Source organism: Pristiophorus japonicus, chromosome 5 (assembly GCF_044704955.1).
Source record: "Pristiophorus japonicus isolate sPriJap1 chromosome 5, sPriJap1.hap1, whole genome shotgun sequence".
NCBI lineage: Eukaryota > Metazoa > Chordata > Chondrichthyes > Pristiophoridae > Pristiophorus > Pristiophorus japonicus.
Window position 1 is genome coordinate 287,950,036 of NC_091981.1, and position 18,776 is coordinate 287,968,811.

General features: G+C 48.8%; 1 protein-coding gene across 3 annotated transcripts in view; it reads left to right on the forward strand.

Annotated features, from left to right (window-relative positions):
• Positions 1–18,776, forward strand: part of plcd1a (phospholipase C, delta 1a) — a 142,151-nt gene that overhangs the window by 107,902 nt on the left and 15,473 nt on the right. For all 3 annotated transcript variants that reach the window (XM_070881769.1, XM_070881768.1, XM_070881770.1), the window contains exons 8-11: positions 4,303–4,455; positions 8,239–8,376; positions 10,905–11,061; positions 13,748–13,864. In XM_070881769.1, the coding sequence (XP_070737870.1) occupies positions 4,303–4,455; positions 8,239–8,376; positions 10,905–11,061; positions 13,748–13,864 (565 nt within the window). The remainder of the gene's footprint in view (positions 1–4,302; positions 4,456–8,238; positions 8,377–10,904; positions 11,062–13,747; positions 13,865–18,776) is intronic.

Sequence of the window (18,776 nt, forward strand, 5' to 3'; positions counted from 1 at the left end):
GAGCACCATGGGGGGGGTACTTGTCTCAGCATGACTTGTCTCCTAGCTGTCTGATGGCCATCAGCCATCTCAAACCAGGTTTAGCTGTTTATGCAAGCTGACTGCTAAAATGCAGAAAGTTCTGGAAGGGCCAGGACTCCATTTTGATCAAAAGGCACACAAATACCGTATGGTATCAGCTTAGATAAAAATACATTTCCACAACATTCACTTCGACTAAACTGCTGCTCTATTCCAGCTCCCAGATATTGTTAGTTCACCGTGATTGAATGCCATACTGCAGGGAGGATCGAAAACTGTGGTTCGAGGAGTAGCGTGAGACCTCTGGAGCACTGGCACTGGCAACATGGTTCTATTCACTCTCATGGTTCACTGGTTTGTTCCGTTTGAATTGCTCCCACGACCCTTCTAAGCGCCGGTGGTGAATAGACCTTAAATCGCAGATCCATGAGCCGCAGCAACTAGAAATATAATCAAATGTTAATTTTTGTTAGAATGACATAAAATATGCAGCAGAGAAACAGGGCATTTGGCTCAATTAGTCTGTGCTGGTGTTTATAGTCCACACTTGTCTCCTCCCTTTCCATCTCATCTCAGCATCTTTCTGTTTCCTTTTCTCTCATGTACTCTTCTAGTTTCTTTCTATGTTGTTTCCCTCCACCACTTTCTGTGGCAGCGAGTTCCGCATTCTAACCACTCTGAGTAAAGAATCCCCCACCATCAACATCCTGGGGATCACCATGGACTATAAACTTAACTGGGCCAGCCACATAAATACTGTGGCTACAAGAGCAGGTCAGAGGCTGGGTATTCTCATTGAGTGTCTTCCCTCCTGACTCCCCAAAGCCTTCCCACCATCTACAAGGCACAATTCAGGAGTGTGATGAAATATTCTCCCCTTGCTTGGATGAGTGCGGCTCCAACATCGCTCACGAAACTCGACACCATCCAGGACAAAGCAGCTCGCTTGATTGGCACCCCATCCACCACCTTAAACATTCACTCCCTCCATCACCGGCGTACCGTGGCTGCAGTGTGTACCATCTACAAGATGCACTGCAGCAACTCGCCAAGGCTTCTTCAGCAGCACTTCCCAAGCCCGCGACCTCTACCATCCAGAAGGACAAGGGCAGCAGGCTCATGGGAGCACCACCACCTCCACGTTCCCCTCCAAGTCACGCACCAGCCTGACTTGGAAATATATCGCCGTTCCTTCATCGTTGCAGGGTCAAAATCCTGGAACTCCCTCCCTAACAGCACTGTGGGAACACCTTCACTACACGGACTGCAGCGGTTCAAGAAGGTCGCTCAGTGTCACCTTCTCAAAGGCAATTAGGGATGGGCAATAAATGCCGGCCTTGCCAGCAACGCCCAGGAACAAATTCCCCTATTTCCCTATAGGATTAATGAGTAACTACCTTGTGTTTATGGCCCCTAGTTTTGGAATCTACCACAAGTGGAAACATTCTGTCCACATCTACCATTCAGAATTTTAAAGAATTCTATCAGGTCACCTATAAATCTTACCTTTTTCTAAAGAAAAAAAGTCCCAAGCTGTCAATCTTTCCTGACAGCTGTAATCTCTCAGTCCTGGTACCATCCTTGCAAATTTTTTTTGCCTTTTCTCCAGTGTTTCTATATCCTTTTTACTAGTATGGAGACCAGAACTCTGCACAGAATTCAGCAGCCTGGCCACGTTTAACATAACTTCACTACTTTTGAATTCTATACCTCTAGAAATAAATCCCAGTGCTTTTGTTAGCATTTTTAATTGCTGTGCTGACCTGCGATGTTGCATTTAATGAATTAAACTTTATGCGTGGTTCGCGAAGGCTGAAAGGTTGGTTACTGTCTTCCAGTAAGTTTTGAAAAGCTTGTTGATTGGGATATGGTGGTCTGATGACGATGGACATAGTAATCTGCCCAGTTGATTTTCACACTTTGTATTTGAGTTGAGCCATTTATGGGTTCCTACTGCAGTCACTTAATGCAACTGTTTAAAAACAAGTTGGTTTAAGCAAATCATACACTCTATATGGAAATCTTGTAGATTTCTATTTCAGTATGTGTCACGGTCTTGCAGGAAATCGGAAATGAGAACAGTAAATGGTGGAAACTCTCCACGGCATCTGAGGAGGGAACCGAGGAGTTAACCCTTCCAGCATCTATACCGGAAACATGACCTTGTCCATTCTCTCTGCCTCTTGCGCTCTCTCTCTGCTCTCTCTGCCTCTCGCTCTCTCTCCCTGCCTCTCGCGCTCTCCCTGCCTCTCGCGCTCTCCCTGCCTCTCGCGCTCTCCCTGCCTCTCGCGCTCTCTCTGCCTTTCTCGCGCTCTCTCTGCCTTTCTCGCGCTCTCTCTGCCTCTCGCGCTCGCTCTGCCTCTCCCTCTCTCTCTACGGATGCTGTCTGGCCTGCTGAATGTTTCCGGCATTTTCCATCCTTACTTGATTGGCAATCTCAGTGTTCAGTTTAAAATAATCCCTCTCCCATCCTCCTTCCTGCTGGTTACTCATAGCAACCAGGCCTAGAAAAAGGGCCTCAAACTCCACCCCGGCCTCCTCCCCCTTTGCTGGTTACCATAGCAACTGTGTCCTCATCTGTCACGAAAATGGTACCGAATTTCGGCCTCTCAGAAAACTGGAATTGATGGGTGCTAAATGGTGTGTTTTATTAGATAATAGAAAGACGTTATACCTGTGCCTCAGTCTCTCGTGCTGGCACTCGCCTCCAGCCCAGTGCAGCTCCCACACAACCCACTCCTGCTGGCCAAGTAGGGAGTCTGGCCTGGGTTGAAGCAGGAATAGAGCTGGGCCACTCTCACTGTGAGCTGGCAAACAGGAGTGACTGCATCCGGTGCATCCCGGCTGGGTGCAGGAGCAGCAAAGTCTGGGACATGGGGCACGGGAGATACATACATGAGGATGGGAGCAGAGGCATCGAGCTGAAGCCGGGACAGAAGCTGGGCAGAGCAGTGGGGCCTAGAATAGAAGAACTATTGTAAAAAGAAAAACAAATGAAATACACAGGCCCATCCTCACTGAGGTGAGCTGTGTCTCCGTCAGCAGCACATCCGAGTTGTGGGTTCGCGTCTACTCTGGAGACTTGAGTACATAATCTAGGTTGAGATTCCCAGTGCAGTGCTGAGGGAGCGCTGCACTGTTGGAGGTGCCGCCTTTCGGGTGAGATGTTAAACCGAGGCTCTGTCTGCCCCCTCAGGTGGACGTGAAAGATCCCATGGCACTATTTTGAAGAGGAGCAGGGGAGTTATCGCCGGTGTCCCAGCCAATATTTAATCTTCAACCAACATAACAAACAGATTATCTAGTCATTATCACATTGTGGGAGCTTGCGGTGCGCAAAATGGCTGCCACTTTTCTTGCATCACGACACTGACTACACTGCAAAAGTACTTATTTGGCTGTAAAGCGCTTTGGGGCGTCCTGAGGTCGTGAAAGCGCTATATAAATATTTGCAAGTGTTTATTTCTTTGGGTCTTTGCAACATCTGCAGGTTCATTTGTCAACAGGACTATGAATGAAATCTCAATGTAGATTGGAATGAAGGACCGTTTGATCTCATCGTTCCAAAATACCAACTGTACCGAAGTATGGTGTAGAATGTGATTGGTTAAGTGTTGACCAATCAATAGCCAAGAAATTGTGCCTGCATACACACTGGACATGAAGGAAATGATGATGTAGATAGATTAATATAGAATTTACAACACAGAAATAGGCCATTCGGCCCAACTGGTCGGTGCCGGTGTTTAGACTCTACACGAGCCTCCTCCCACCCCTCTTCATCTCACACTATCGGCATATCCTTCGATTCTTTTCTCTCTCAAGTGTTTATCTAGCTTCCTTGCAAATGCATTTATGCTATTCAATTCAAACACACCTTGTGAGTTCCAAATTAGGGTTACTCTCTAGCTACAGAGGTTTCTCTCTAATTCCCTATTGGATTTATTAGCGACCATCTTATATTTATGACCCCTAGTTTTGGTCTTCCCCACAAGTGGAAACATCTTCTCTATGCCTACCCTATCAAACTCTTTCATAATTCGGAGTGTTTCCAGACAATTTTATAGACCTCTATTAGGTCCCACTAATCAAACTTTGGGAGATCGGGGCGAATCATTTCAATAGCTTCCCACGCATGGAAGCTAGGCCTGCGTCAAAGGGGGCCAATTGTATCAGCCCCCACCCTTTACCTCTAGTGCCGCGGTGCTCCCCGGTTCCCATCTCCTTGTTGTGAGCAGAAGCCTGGCTGAAGTAGTGACTTGTTGTGATGTTTGTTTACAGACCTCTCCCTATCCTGTCATCCTGTCTCTCGAGAATCACTGCAGTATAGAGCAGCAGATTGTCATGGCCCAACACATGAAAACCATCCTGGGAGAAATGCTGCTCACCAGGACCATCGACGGCAAAGTGCCCACCAATTTCCCCTCGCCTGAGGTAAGGAACAGTGCCTTGCGCACACTCGACATGAGCGCTCAATTAGACAGTAGGCAAGCACCAAACCGGATATGGCCATTCTGCCCATCAAACTTCCACACGCCCTGTGCAGTCTACTACATCCTCATTGACCACCCACTCATTTAATCTCTTGCCATAGACTCTCTAATATCTACTCCATCAGGGATTCGACCTGCAACATCCCCACTGACACCTGGGAGTCCCTGGCCAAAGACCCCCCCTAAGTGGAGAAAGTGCATCCAGGAGGGCGCTGAGCACCTCGAGTCTCATCGCCGAGAGTATGCAGAAATCAAGTGCAGGCAGCAGAAGAAGCGTACGGCAAACCAGTCCCACCCACCCATACCCTCAATGACTATCTGTCCCACCTGTGACAGGGACTGTAATTCTCGTATTGGACGGTTCAGCCACCTAAGGACTCATTTTTAGAGTGAAAGCAAGTCTTCCTCGATTCCGAGGGACTGCCTATGATGATGATAATGATGATGTTGCCTCTTGGGGAAAAGCTCTCTATAAACATTCCCTAATCCCCGCAGGCAAACTCCAGAACATTCATTTAGTGTGTCATTCCATTGCTCAACCCGAGCGCTTTCTCCAGCCAGATTACAGCACAGAAGGAGGCCATTCGGCCCATCGAGCCCTTGCCAGCTCTCTGCACTTCAGCTAGTCCCGCTCCCCCGCCCTTTCTCCTAGGTCAGCGAGCAGGGGGGGTGACGGGGCTTGGTGCGAGTTAGGACAGCAGAAGAAGCTGAGCTCCTCCGAGGACCATAATAAGCCCAAAGTCCTTCACGGTGTCTCAGATTGACGAGCCCTGCTGCACCATTGATGGCCGCCCCGCGTCCGAAGATTCAGGAAACTCCAGTCGTTCCAATCGAGCAGCTGAAAGATCAATGGGTGCCGGGAGCTTGCAGACAAAACAAGTGGAGGTTTGCACGGAGCAAGAGAAAGGAGGCATTCAGCAGCGAAATGTTCTCTCATGCTGCTGTGTTAAGAGGTCATGCCACCAGCCATGGGCTCCCACTTAACCCAAGTACAAAGAGGGTTTGTGTTATCCAACACAAGTTTGTTTGTTTGATTGGAAGATGTAGGTCAAATTAATGATGTAATTCAGCAGGCCCCACCCCACCCAGTGGTTTGGTGGAAAATATACAACATGATACCGAACCATACCCGAAGTCCCTAGTTAGCCTAACATCTGTGGTTGGGAAAATGTTGGAGTCCATTATTAAAGAAGCAGTAACAGGACATTTGGAAAAGCAAAATTCGGTCAGGAAGAGTTAGCATGGATTTATGAAGGGGATGTCATGTTTGACATTTGCGAGAATTCTTTGAGGATGTAACGAAGAGGGTGGATAAAGGGGAACCAGTGGATGTGGTGTATTTGGGCTTCCAGAAGGCATTTGACAAGGTGCCACACAAAAGGTTACTGCACAAGATAATAGTTCACGGGTTTGGAGGTAATATATTAGCATGGATAGAGGATTGGCTAACTAACATAAAACAGAGAGTCGGGATAAATGGTTCATTCTCTGGTTGGTAACCAGTAACAAGGGGGTGCCACAGGGATCAGTGCTGGGACCCCAACTATTTACAATCTATATTAACGACTTGGAAGAGGGGACTGTGTAACATAGCCAAATTTGTTGACGATACAAAAATGGGAGGAAGGGTACTGTGTGAGGAGGACATAGAGGCTGCAGGAGGACATAGACAGGCTGAGTGAGCAAGAATTTGGCAGATGAAGTATAATGTTGGAAAATGTGAGTCATGCACTTTGGCAGAAAAAAAATCAAAGAGCAAGTTATTATTTAAATGGAGAAAGATTGCAAATGCTGCATTAGCGGGACTTTGGGGTACTTGTGCATGAAACACAAAAGGTTAGGACGCAGGTACAGCAAGTGATCAGGAAGACCAATGGAATCTTGGCCTTTATTGCAAAGGGGATGGAGTATAAAAGCAGGGAAGTCTTGTTACAGCTGTACAGAGTATTGTTGAGGCTACACCTAGAATACTGTGTACAGTTTTGGTTTCCATATTTGCCAAAGGATATACTTGCTGTGGTGGCAGTTCAGAGAAGGTTCACTAGATTCATCCCGGGATGAGTGGGTTGACTTATGAGGAAAGGTTGAGGAGATTGGGCCTCTACTCATTTGAATTCAAAAGAATGAGAGGTGATCTTATCGAAACGTATAAGATTATGAGGGGGCTTGACAAGATGGATGCAGAGAGAATGTTTCCATTGATGGGGGAGACTAGAACTAGAGGGCATGATCTTAGGATAAGGGGCCGCCCATTTAGATCTGAAATGAGGAGAAATTTCTTCTCTGCGAGTGTTGTGAATCTGTGGAATTCGCTGCCTCAGAGAGCTGTGGAGGCTAGGTCATTAAATAAATTTAAGACAGAAGTAGACAGTTTCTTAAACAATAAGGGGTTATGGGGAGCGGGCGGGGAAGTGGAGCTGAGTCCATGATCAGATCAGCCATGATCTTATTGAATGGCGGAACAGGCTCGAGGGGCCGTATGGCCTACTCCTGCTCCTATTTCTGATATGTTCTAATATTTCAATCCTCAACTCCCCCCCCGACCCACTTTGCTGGCCTGGGTTGAGTCAGCTGCTCACTGCCGGCTGTTGGTAGCAGTGCTACACCTGACGTTGCAATTCCACTGTAGAAAAATAGAGTCAGGGTTTCTAATGCTGATCATCGAATGACCCCCACCACCCCCCGCCCCACTTACTGGAATATACGTGCGTATCAAGCGAGGACAGGATCGGACTCAGCGGCGAAGGCCTTCACAGTCAAATAGCCTGCTTTTACTGCCTGTGAAAACCTGTGGAACCAAACTCCGAAAACGAGACTGGAGTGGAAAGGGAAAAAAGTACTAGGGGAAGTAAATTCGCAAAAGGCCTTTCTTGCTCGACAACAACAATTTGAATTTATATAGCGGGAGAAATGAATCTATTGGAAAGAACTCCTTTTGAATTTACTTCAGCGTAACGCAGGTCAAGAGACGTAGCTGTGTATCAGCTTGGCTCAGTCACTAGCACTCCCTGTTTGTGAGTCAGAGGTTGTGGGCACAAAGATCTGGGCCAACACCGCCCGCCCGCCCCCCCCCCCCCCGCAGTGTGGTACTGAGGGAGTGCTGCCTCTTGGTGGAGGCAGCGGCCCAGATTTTGGTGTCTCTTGGATACGAATGTCGCGTTTGAGCGCTCAGGCATGTGTTTTTTTTTTTTACTCGCCACATCATTGGGTTATAAGGAAAGGTTAAAACTAAAACGTCTTTCAGGGAGCACGTTTCATCATCATGAGGAGGAGAGTTCAGCCATTAGCTCCTCTGGTGGTTCAAGTCCCTTGGATGTACTGTCCGTCCAGGGTGCCCGGACCCTATGACCCAGAAGGTCAAGGGGTCCCATTCCCTGGTGACCTTATCTGCAGTCAGGTCAGCAGTTGGAGCCCGACATTTGGTTAATCCCCCACTCTGTAAGCCAAGTTGGCACACATCTTGATTGCTGTAAAGTGCAGGTGGGGATGGGATTGGGCGTAGTGGTGATGCCCTCCATTGTAGAATACCGTGCCGGCATTCGCTGTCTCGTCTCCCACACAAAGAATGAACCTTTGGCTGGCAGTGAATATCCAGCCAACGTGAGCCGGGACCTTTAAGTTGGGAGGGGGCTAATGGTCTCATTTTGGGGGCAGGGGAGGGGGAAATTTAGCTAAAATACCAATTTAAAAAAAATAATTGTTGACCGTTATGAATGGTTTGCAGCAACTGAAGGGTAAGATCCTGGTGAAGGGAAAGAGGCTGAATCACCTGGAGGATGACCAGGAGACGGAGGTAAATGATGAGGTATCTGACGAGGACGAGAATGAGGATGACGAAGAGAAAAAGGAAACCAAAGAAAAGGTAAGTAATTTTACAGGCGCGCCTCCCTTTCCCTTCTTCCCTTCCTTTCCCTTCTTCCCTTCCCTTTCCTTCCTCCCTCACTCCATTCCTCCATCCCTCCCTCGCTCACTGTCAACTAGTAACCAGGAAGTTAGGGAGGAAAAACAAGCTGTGGAAAAAGCAGTATCTATTTGGGTTAACTAAAGGAGCACGAAGAGTGGGAGAGATCTGGGGCTGGGACCAGGGGATATTCGTGGGCAGCATATAGTCTGCAGATGTCACTAAAGTTAGAGAGCGCCCTTCTGCAGTTAGGGCTGAGGCGCATCGCTAGGACAGTGTAGAGGGAGCTTTACTCTATATCTAACCCCATGTTGTACCTGCCCTGGGAGTGTTTGATGGAACAGTGTAGAGGTAGCTTTATTCTGTATCTAACTCGTGCTGTACCTGCCCTGGGAGTGTTTGATGGGCCAGTGTAGAGGGAGCTTTACTCTGGATCTGACCCATGCTGTACCTGCCCTGGGAATGCTTGATGGGACAGTGTAGAGGGAGCTTTACTCTGTATCTAATCCTGCTGTACCTGCCCTGGGAGTGTTTGATGGGACAGTGTAGAGGGAGGTTTACTCTGTATCTAACCCGTGCTGTACCTGCCCTGGGAATGTTTAATGGGACAGTGTAGAGGGAGCTTTACTCTGGATCTGACCCATGCTGTACCTGCCCTGGGAATGCTTGATGGGACAGTGTAGAGGGAGCTTTACTCTGTATCTAACCCATGCTGTATCTGCCCTGGGAGTGATTAATGGACAGTGTAGAGGGAGCTTTACTCTGTATCTAAACATGTTAATCTTGAGCTTGTTCCTGAGACTGTTTTGATGAGGGAGGCCAGTTAGTTCATCCTTTGATAGAAACCTACCATTCCCCCTTCCTTCACACTGCTAACCCCCTCTTGAATGACTCAAGTTTTTAACATCACAAGAAATAGGAGTAGTCCGTACGGCCCCTCAAGCCTGCTCCACCCTTCAATAAGATCATTGCTGATCATCGATCTCAATTCTTCCTTCCTACCCGATCTCCATATCCCTTGATTCCCCATGACTCAAAAAATCTATGTATCTCAGCCTTGAATATATTCAGAGACTCAGCATCCACAGCCCTGGGGATTCCAAAGATTCACAGCCCTCTGAGTGAAGAAATTCCTCCTCATCTCTGTCTTAAATGGCCTTCCCCTTATCCTGAGACTGTGCCCCCTAGATCTTTGCCTCCAGTCTCCCTACCCCACGATCAGCCTAGGTATCGCTCTCTTTGTATGAAGAAGTGTTTCCTGATGTCAATCCCAAATTTGTCTGTTAGTGGTTTGTACATATGTGACCTGATCCTACAGTCGTGTGGTTTAACTTAAGACTGTGCTCAGGAATAAGCTTTTTTATTCCCCTTAATATCTTAAATATCTCTAAGATCCCTTCTCAAATCATCTCCTTTCAAGGCTAAAGAGTCATAGAATGATACAGCACTGCCAACTCTTTTTGAAAGAGCTGTCCCATTAGTCCCACTCCCTCCTGCTCTTTCCCCATAGCCCTGCACATTTTCCTTTTTAAGTATCTATCCAATTCCCCTTTGAAAGTTATTATTGAATCTGCTTTTACCGCCCTTTCAGGCAGCGCATTCCAGATCATAACCACTAGCTGCGCTAAAAAAAAAATGTTTTCCTCCTCTTCCCTCTGATCCTTTTGGCAATTATCTTAAACCTGTCCCAAGGGGTGAAATTGTTGAGGGGCGATAGCAAATTAGCAGCCCCTTCAATGGAAAAGAAACTGGTGCGGCAGTGTAAAACCGGATAGCCGGTTTGCTATCGCCCGATTTGCATTACCACCCAAAGACCAATAACGGCCTCGGGTTTTCTAACCTTCCCTCATAACTCGACACCTTCCCTCCGACACCAAGGATCGGCGTCGTAGCCCATTCCGCTTCACGACCTCGGGGGGTTTGGGTGTTTCCCCCGCGCACTCGGTGACCAGGATTGGATGCAACGTTCGAGGCGAGACCCAGAGGCAGGCATAACAGCCTCGGACTTGCAACAGTTTCTTTCCCCTTTACAGTTGTAAAAACGACCCATGGTGCTCCACAGGAGCATAATCTGACAGAAATACGACACCAAGCCACATGACAAGATATTGGGACAGGTGACTAAAAGCTTGGTCAAAGAGGTAGGTTTTAAGGAGCGTCTTAAAGGAGAATAGAGAGGTGGAGAGGTTTAGGCAGGTAATTCCAGAGCTTAGATCTCAGCAGCTGAAGGCATGGTCGCCAGTGGTGGAGCGATTAAAATCAGAGATGCACAAGAGGCCAGAATTGGAGGAGCGCAGAGATCTCGGAGAGCTGTAGGATGCCATGAGTCTCACTAGATGCGGCGCGGGGCATGGGATTGTGGCTAGGGCCTTCTCTCCTGAATTAGCACCAGCCAGGATCACCTCAATGAGCACAGAATTCACTGAAAAAATTATATGTAGGAAACCCTGCACATTTAACTCTCCTGGCTAAATGTCTCTTTACTCCAGAACGGAAAGATAAAGCTGGCCAAGGAACTCTCAGACCTTGTCATCTTCTGCAAGAGTGTCCACTTCCACGGGTTTGAAGATGCCTTGCAAAACCAGGTCTTCTATGAGATGTCATCCTTTGTAGAAAGCAAGTTCAATAAGCTGGTACAAGAATCCGGTAAGTCGAACATAACGTAACAATTTAAAAAAAATTAATTCTTGGGATATGGGCGTCTGTGGCAAGGCCAGCATTTATTGCCCATTCCCTAGTTGCCCTTGAGAAGGTGGTGGTGAGCCGCCGCCTTGAACCGCTGCAATCCGTGTGGTGAAGGTGCTCCCACAGTGCTGTTGGGGAGGGAGTTCCAGGATTTTGACCCAGCGACGATGAAGGAACGGCGATATATTTCCAAGTCCGGATGGTGTGTGACTTGGAGGGTGATTATGTTTCCATGCACCTGCTGCCCTTGTCCTTCTAGGTAGTAGAGGTCGCGGGTTTGGGAGGTACTGTCGAAGAAGCCTTGGTGAGTTGTTGCAGTGCATCTTAAAGATGGTAGCCACGGTGCACCGGTGGTGGAGGGAGTGAATGTTTAAGGTGGTGGATGGGGTGTCAATCTAGAAGACTGCTTTGTCCTGGATTATAGCGAGCTTCTTGAGGGTTGTTGGAGATGCACTCATCCAGGCAAGAGAGTACTCCATCACATTCCTGACTTGTGGATTGGATGGTGGAAAGGAGTCAGGAGGTGCCACAAAATATCCAGCCTCTGACCTGCTCTTGTAGCCACAGTATCTATGACGTGCCTCAAAGGTGGCTCAATGGCCATAATCTGGTTGAATGCCGGGTTGAGGCTCGAGAAGTTGAATGGCCTCCTCCATATTCCAAAAGAACTGTTCTTGGCGCTGTTGCCTCATTGGTGGATGAATCCCACATCGAACAGCACGATTTCTTGGCATCGCCAGCGTGAGGTGTATAGTTTATTGTTGGGATGTGGCTGGCATTGGCACCCCAGTATTTCTTCCCCAATCCTAGTTGCCCAGAGGGACTTTAAGAGACAACCAGACAGTGTGATACTGGAGTCACATGTGGGCCCAGATGGGGCAAGGATGACGGGTTTCCTTCCCTGAGGGACATTAGGTTTTTACAACAATCTGGCAGTAATATGAAGATAGATTCAAACCTCGTTAGGAGGCCAATCTGCTCCATGATGCGTTACTAAGGGGCCCAGGGAGGCTGAAAGCTTGGACTGTCCTATTCCAGGCCCACTGCTGCAAATGATCCCTTGGGTTACACCTCAGTGGGCTCCTGACAGCCATGGATACGAACTGAAAAGTGCCAGTGCCTCCGGGAAAGGAAGGCAAAGGGCAGGAGGAGGAGTTTGTTCCAGTTACATAAGAAGTAGGATCAGGAGTAGACCATACTGCTTCTCGAGCCTGCTCCACCATTCAATAAAGATCATGGCTGATCTTCGAGCTCAACTCCTCTTTCCTGCACTGTGCCCATATCCCTTGATTCCGTTAGTGCCCAAAAATCTATCAATCTCCGTCTTGAATATACTCAACAACTGAGCATTCATAGCCCTCTGGGGTAGAGAATGCTGAAGATTTAAAACCCTCTGAGTGAAGAAATGTCTCATCTCAGTCCTAAATGGCTGATTCCTTATCCTGAGATTATGAGCCCTAGTTCTAGACTCCCCAGCCTGGAGAAACAGCCTCTCAGCATGTACCCTGGCAAGCTCTCTAAGAATTTTATAGATGTTAATGAGATCACCTCTCATTTTTCTCCAAACAATACAGGCCCATTTTACACAATCTGTCAAAGTTGGGCTGTTTAGATCCTAGATCTGCCACATTGTTAACCCCCCCCCCCCCCCTCAAACAAGGAGATTGCCATGTGTGGCCTCATCACAAGATGGGTTTAACATAAGAACTTGCATTTATACTGCACCTTTCACGGACTTGGTGTCCTCAAGGCGCTTTACGGCCAATGAAATACTTTTTGAAGTGTAGTCACTGTTGTAATGTAGGACACACAGCAGCCAATTTGCCCACAGCAAGCAATATGATAATGACCAGCTAAACTGTTTTTAGTGATGTTGGTCGCAAGATAAATATTCGCCAGGATACCGGGGAGAACTCCCCTGCTCTCCTTCAGAAATACTGACCTGGGATCTTTTTAAGCAATTTGTTCATGGGATGTGTGCATCGCTGGCAAGGCCGGCATTTATTGCCCATCCCTAATGGCCCTTAAGGTGGTGGGGAGCCGCCGCCTTGAATCACAGAAGGCAGTTAAGAGTCAATCACATTATTGTGGCTCTGGAGTCACATGTAGGCCAGACCTGGTAAGGACGGCAGATTTCCTTCCCTAAAGGACCATATTGAACCAGATGGGTTTTTCTGACAATTTGGTAGTTTTATGGTCACCATTACTGGCACTAGTTTTTTTATTCCAGATTTATTTAATTAACTTGCATTTAAATTCCCGAGTCGCCGTGGTGGGATTTGAACTTGTGTCTCTGGATCATTAGTCCAGGCCTCTGGATTACTAGCCCAGTAACATAACCACCGTTACTGTACCCTTGTTTTACGCCCACCTGAGAGAGCAGACGTTTAATGTCTCGTCCACCTCATCCGAAAGACGGCACCTCCGACAGTGCAAGGCCGGCATTCAGCACTGCACTGAGAGTGTCGGCCTGGATTATGTGCTCAAGTCTCTGGAGCAGGACTCGAACTCACGACCATCAGAGGCGAGAATGCTGCCCACTGAGCAACGGCCGACTCTGAGGGTTTGGAAGGTTGCTGATGAAGCGGCTGAGGATGGTTTCGCTGAGGGAGGTGTTCAAATATTAATAAGCTGTATTCACTTGCAGCCAAGCCATTTATTCAACTCAACACCCGACAACTGAGCAGGATTTACCCGGCGGGCTTAAGAACAGACTCCTCCAACTACCGTCCGACTGATATGTGGAACGCCGGCTGTCAGATAGGTAAGCCACGTGTAACTGACTGGTTTTCCTGCAAGCTCCTGTCGCAGACACTTTTGGGGGCCGGTAAGTATGGGTAGACTAGGTGGTGCAGGACTAGGGTTGCCAACTCTGGTTGCATGCATTCCTCAAGGTTTTATCTCTCAGCCTCCTGCCTCCAAGTGCCCCATTCACCCACTCCTGCCATTGGCCAGAAAAATGGCAAATGGAATTCACTCTGGAAAAGTGTGAGGTAATGCAGTTGGAGAGGGGCAACAAGGCAAGGGAATACACAATGGGCCCAAGTTTCGGGCCGCGCCTAAAACGGCGCAGCCCCGACCTGGACGCCCGTTTTTCGCGCCACAAAGTGCGCCTAAAAAAACTTACAGATTCTCCGGCTCCCTGCTGGTCCTCGAGTCGGGCGCGGCGCAGCACGAGCTGTGGGGGCGGAGCCAGGTCCCTGAAAAGAGTGCTGGGACCTCTGCACATGCGTGCTACAGTGGGCGCGCATGTGCAGTAGCTCCAGGTACCCAAAACTGTGTGGGAGGGGCCTGAAGCACGCAGCCCCTAACCCTGGCCGAATGGCCTCACTGGGGCTGCGTGCATAAGGCTGCCTCCCAGGCCCAGCTCCTGCTTCCTCCCGACCCGACTCGACTCCCGCTTCACCAACCCCCCTCCCCCCCCCCCCCCCCCCCCGCGCCCCCGGGCCGGACCCGACACCAACCCGACCTCCCTCCTCCCTCCCCCTCCCCACCCCCCCGGGTTCCCGCACCGGTCCCGACCCCGGATCCCGGACCCGACCCGACCCAACGCCACCTACCTGTAAATCTGGTGCTGGGGACGGTCCCTGCCCGAAGTCTTGGGCTCGGCCCATTCAGCCTCCCTCCCCCCCCCCCCCCTTCTCCCCTTTCCCCCCCCCTTTCCCCCCCCTTCTCCTTTCTCCCCCCCCTTCTCCTTTCTCCCCCCTTCTCCTTTCTCCCCCCCTTCTCCTTTCTCCCCCCCTTCTCCTTCCCCCCCCTTCTCCTTCCCCCCCCTTCTCCTTCCCCCCCTTCTCCTTCCCCCCTCTCCTTCCCCCCTCTCCTTCGCCCCCTTTCTCCTTCCCCCCTTTCTCCTTTCCCCCCTTTCTCCTTCCCCCCCTTCTCCTTCCCCCCCTTCTCCTTCCCCCTTCTCCTTCCCCCCCTTCTCCTTCCCCCCCTTCTCCTTCCCCCCCTTCTCCTTCCCCCACTTCTCCTTCCCCCCTTCTCTTTCCTCCCCCCTTCTCTTTCCCCTTCTCCTCTCTCCCTCCCTTCCCCTTCTCCTCCTCCCCCCTTCCCCTTCTCCTCCTCCCCCTTCCCCTTCTCCTCCTCCCCCCTTCCCCTTCTCCTCCTCTCCCTCTTCCCCATTCTCTGCCCTTCCCTCCCCCTTCCCTCCCTCCCCCTCTGCCTCCCTCCCTCCCCTCCCCCTGCCCCCCTCCTCTCCCCCTGCCCCCCCCTCTCCCTCTACCCCCCCTCCCCTCTACCTCCCTCCTCGCTGTCAGAAACACAGACACTGACAGACACAGAGTGAGAGACACAGACAGACAGAGAGATAGAGACACTGACAGAGACACACTGGGGGGGGGGGGGGGCATCCCAGCACGCTGTTGGAGGGCTCCCGGTGCTGCAGTCGGTAAGTAGAAAATGTTTTATTTACTGTTTTAAAAAATTATTTCTTATTAATTTTTTTTGATTGATTTATTGGTTGATTTATTGATGTTTTTATCATTTATTATTGATGATGGCTCTTTATTTGTAAAACTGAAGTGTTTAATGTTTGTAAACTTCCCTTTAAACCCCCCCCCCCCCCATTCCCTACGCCTGATTTGTAGCCTACGCCTGATTTTCTAAAGTGTAGACAAGGTTTTTTCGAGCGTACAAAATTCTTCACTTACTCCATTCTAAGTTAGTTTGGAGTAAGTTTTCACTGCCGAAACTTTGAAAACAGGTGTAAGTGGCCGGACACGCCCCCTTTTGAAAAAAAAATTCTGTTCCAAAGTGAAACTGTTCTAACTGACTAGAACTGGAGCAAACTAAATGCTGCGAATTTGAATTTCTAAGATACTCCGTTCTACACCAGTTGCTCCAAAAAATCAGGAGCAACTGAGGCCGAAACTTGGGCCCAATAAATGGAAGGATACTGTGTGGTGTGGAGGAACTGAGGGACCTTGGGAGTGCATGTCCACAGATCCCTGAAGGTAACAAGCCAGGTAGATAAGGTGGTTAAGAAGGCATATGGAATACTTGCCTTTATTAGCCGGGCCATAGAATACAAGAGCCGGGGGTTATATTTAAACTGTATAAAACACTAGTTAGGCCACAGCTGGAGTACTGCGTGCAGTTCTGGTCACCACATTACAGGAAAGATGTGATTGCACTAGAGCGGGTGCAGAGGAGATTTACGAGAATATTGCCAGGGCTGGAAAACTTTAGCTATGAGGAAAGATTGGATAGGCTGGGTTTGTTTTCCTTGGAACAGAAGAGGCTGAGGGTAGACCTTATTAAGGTGTGTAAAATTATGAGGGGCCGAGATAGAGTGGCTAGGAAGGACCTGATTCCCTTTGCAGAGGGGTCAATAACCAGGGGACATAGATTTAAAGTAGTTGGTAGAAGGATTAGAGGGGAGATGAAGGGAACATTTCTTCGTCTGGCACTCTCTGCCTGAAATTGTGGTAGAGGCAGCAACCCTCATGACATTTAAAAAGTACCTGTACTTGGATGTGCACTTGAAGTGCCATAGCCCTGTAGGCTACGGCACTTCAAAGGTTGGAAACTGGGATTAGGCTGGATAGCTCTTTTCGACCGGCACGGCCATGATAGGCCGAAATGGCCTCCTTCCTTGTTCTATGATTGGTTGCCCAACATGTCCATCTTGGCAACGCCGCGTCTTCCCACAGCCAATTGAAAAGGTATTGGATGATAGTTCGCTATCAGTCAAATAGCCTTTCCCCCCCATCTCCAATACTTTTATAACTAATGCATGATAATGAAAAAAAACTTTTTTTAATGCCCCTATGATCTTTTCCCTCGGGTGTTGCTCGGAGGAGTGTCCTGGAGATTAATCTTCAATTCTTGGGGACCCCAGGCCAATCTGGAAGGTTGGCAGCCCCTAGGTCCAGTGAGTTAAGCAATTGGCGTGTCACTTCTCAGAGCTGGGTTCAAATGCAGGGAGTCCCTTCTGGTTGCTGCCTGTAAGGGCTCCACACAGGAGTTTTAACCCAGTTACTGTCGCCAGGGGGCTTGACAAGGTAGATGCAGAGATGATGTTTCCACTGATAAGGGAGACTAGAACTAGGGGGCATAATCTTAGAATAAGAGGACAAATTTCTTCTCTGAGGGTTGTAAATCTGTGGAATTCACTGCCTCAGAGAGCTGTGGAAGCTGGGACATTGAATAAATTCAAGATAGAAATAGACAGTTTCTTAAACGATAAGGGATTAAGGGGAGCGGGCAGGGAAGTGGACCCAAGGCCATGATCAGATCAGCCATGATCGTATTAAATGGTGGAGCAGGCTCGAGGGGCCGTATGGCCTACTCCTGCTCCTATTTCTTATGTTCTTATGCCTATTTGGCTCTAAATTGGCAAACTCGCTCAGGATGGCGGAAATGGTAAAATGTTCCACTGGTGCAGCAGTGGGTGCTGGAGTTGGCGTAATGTGAGCAGTGTGAAGGATGCTCTCCTCTCCGTCCAACCACTGCTGCAGCTGACCTGGAACGGTTCGATGTTGACACGGAAGAAGTAATAACGTTTCCAGCACCATGACCTTCATCTCGAGAGGTGACTGACTGAGGTCTTTACAATTATGCGGTTCGATGGGGTAGACGTATCGAAGATCTTTCCACTTGTGGGGGGGGGGTGATCAAAACTAGGGGCCACTAAATAAGATAGAACATAAGAACATAAGAATTAGGAGCAGGAGTAGGCCATTCGGCCCCTCGGGCCTCCTTCGCCAGTCAAAAAGATCATGGCTGATCTTCTACCTCAATACCACTTTCCTGCACTATCCCCATATCCCTTGATTCCCAAAAATCTATCGCTCACTGGCTTGAATATACTCAACGACTGAGCCTCCACAGCCCTCTGGGCTAGAGAATTCCAAAGATTCACCATCCTCTAAGTGAAGAAGTTTCTCCTCGTCTCCGTCCTAAATTCTGAGACTAAGGTTCCAGACTCCCCAACCAAAGGAAACATCCTCCCTGCATCTACCCTGTCAAGCACTGTAAGAATTTTGTATGTTTCAATGAAATCAACTCTCATTCTTCTAAACACTAGAGAATATAGGCTGAGTCTACTCGATCTCTCCTCATAGGACAATTCCGTCCACCCCCCCACTCCCCCCCGCAATCCCAAGAATCAGTCTGGTGAACTTTCGTTGCACTCCTTCAATGGCAAGTATATCCTTCCTTCAGTAAGGAGACTAAAACTGTGCACAATACTTACTCTAGGTGCAGTCTCACCGGGGCTCTATATAATTCACTAGTCACAAATGAATCCGATAAAGAATTCAGGAGAAACATCTTCACCCAGAGAGTGGGTAGATTGTGGAACTCGCTACCACAGGGAGTGGTTGAGGTGAATAGTATCGATGCATTTAAAGGGAAGCTTGATAAACACATGAGGGAGAAGGGAATCGAAGGATATGTTGATGGGTTGAGATGAAGTAAGGTGGAAGGAAGCTTGTGTGGAGCAAAAATCTTGGCATCGGCATGTTCTGCCTATTTCTGTGATATTAATTACCTTATTCTATGTCTAAATTCTATTATCTAAATAGGCTCAATCCAAAAGCAGCCCAGATTCATGGGATAACCAACCACCTTCTCTCTCAGCCACCTGAGGTGAGTTTGTCAGTTCCGCCCCCCCCCCCCCCACCCCCCCACAAGATCCTGATGGGTGCATCCCTCAGCGAAAACTGTCTCTAATT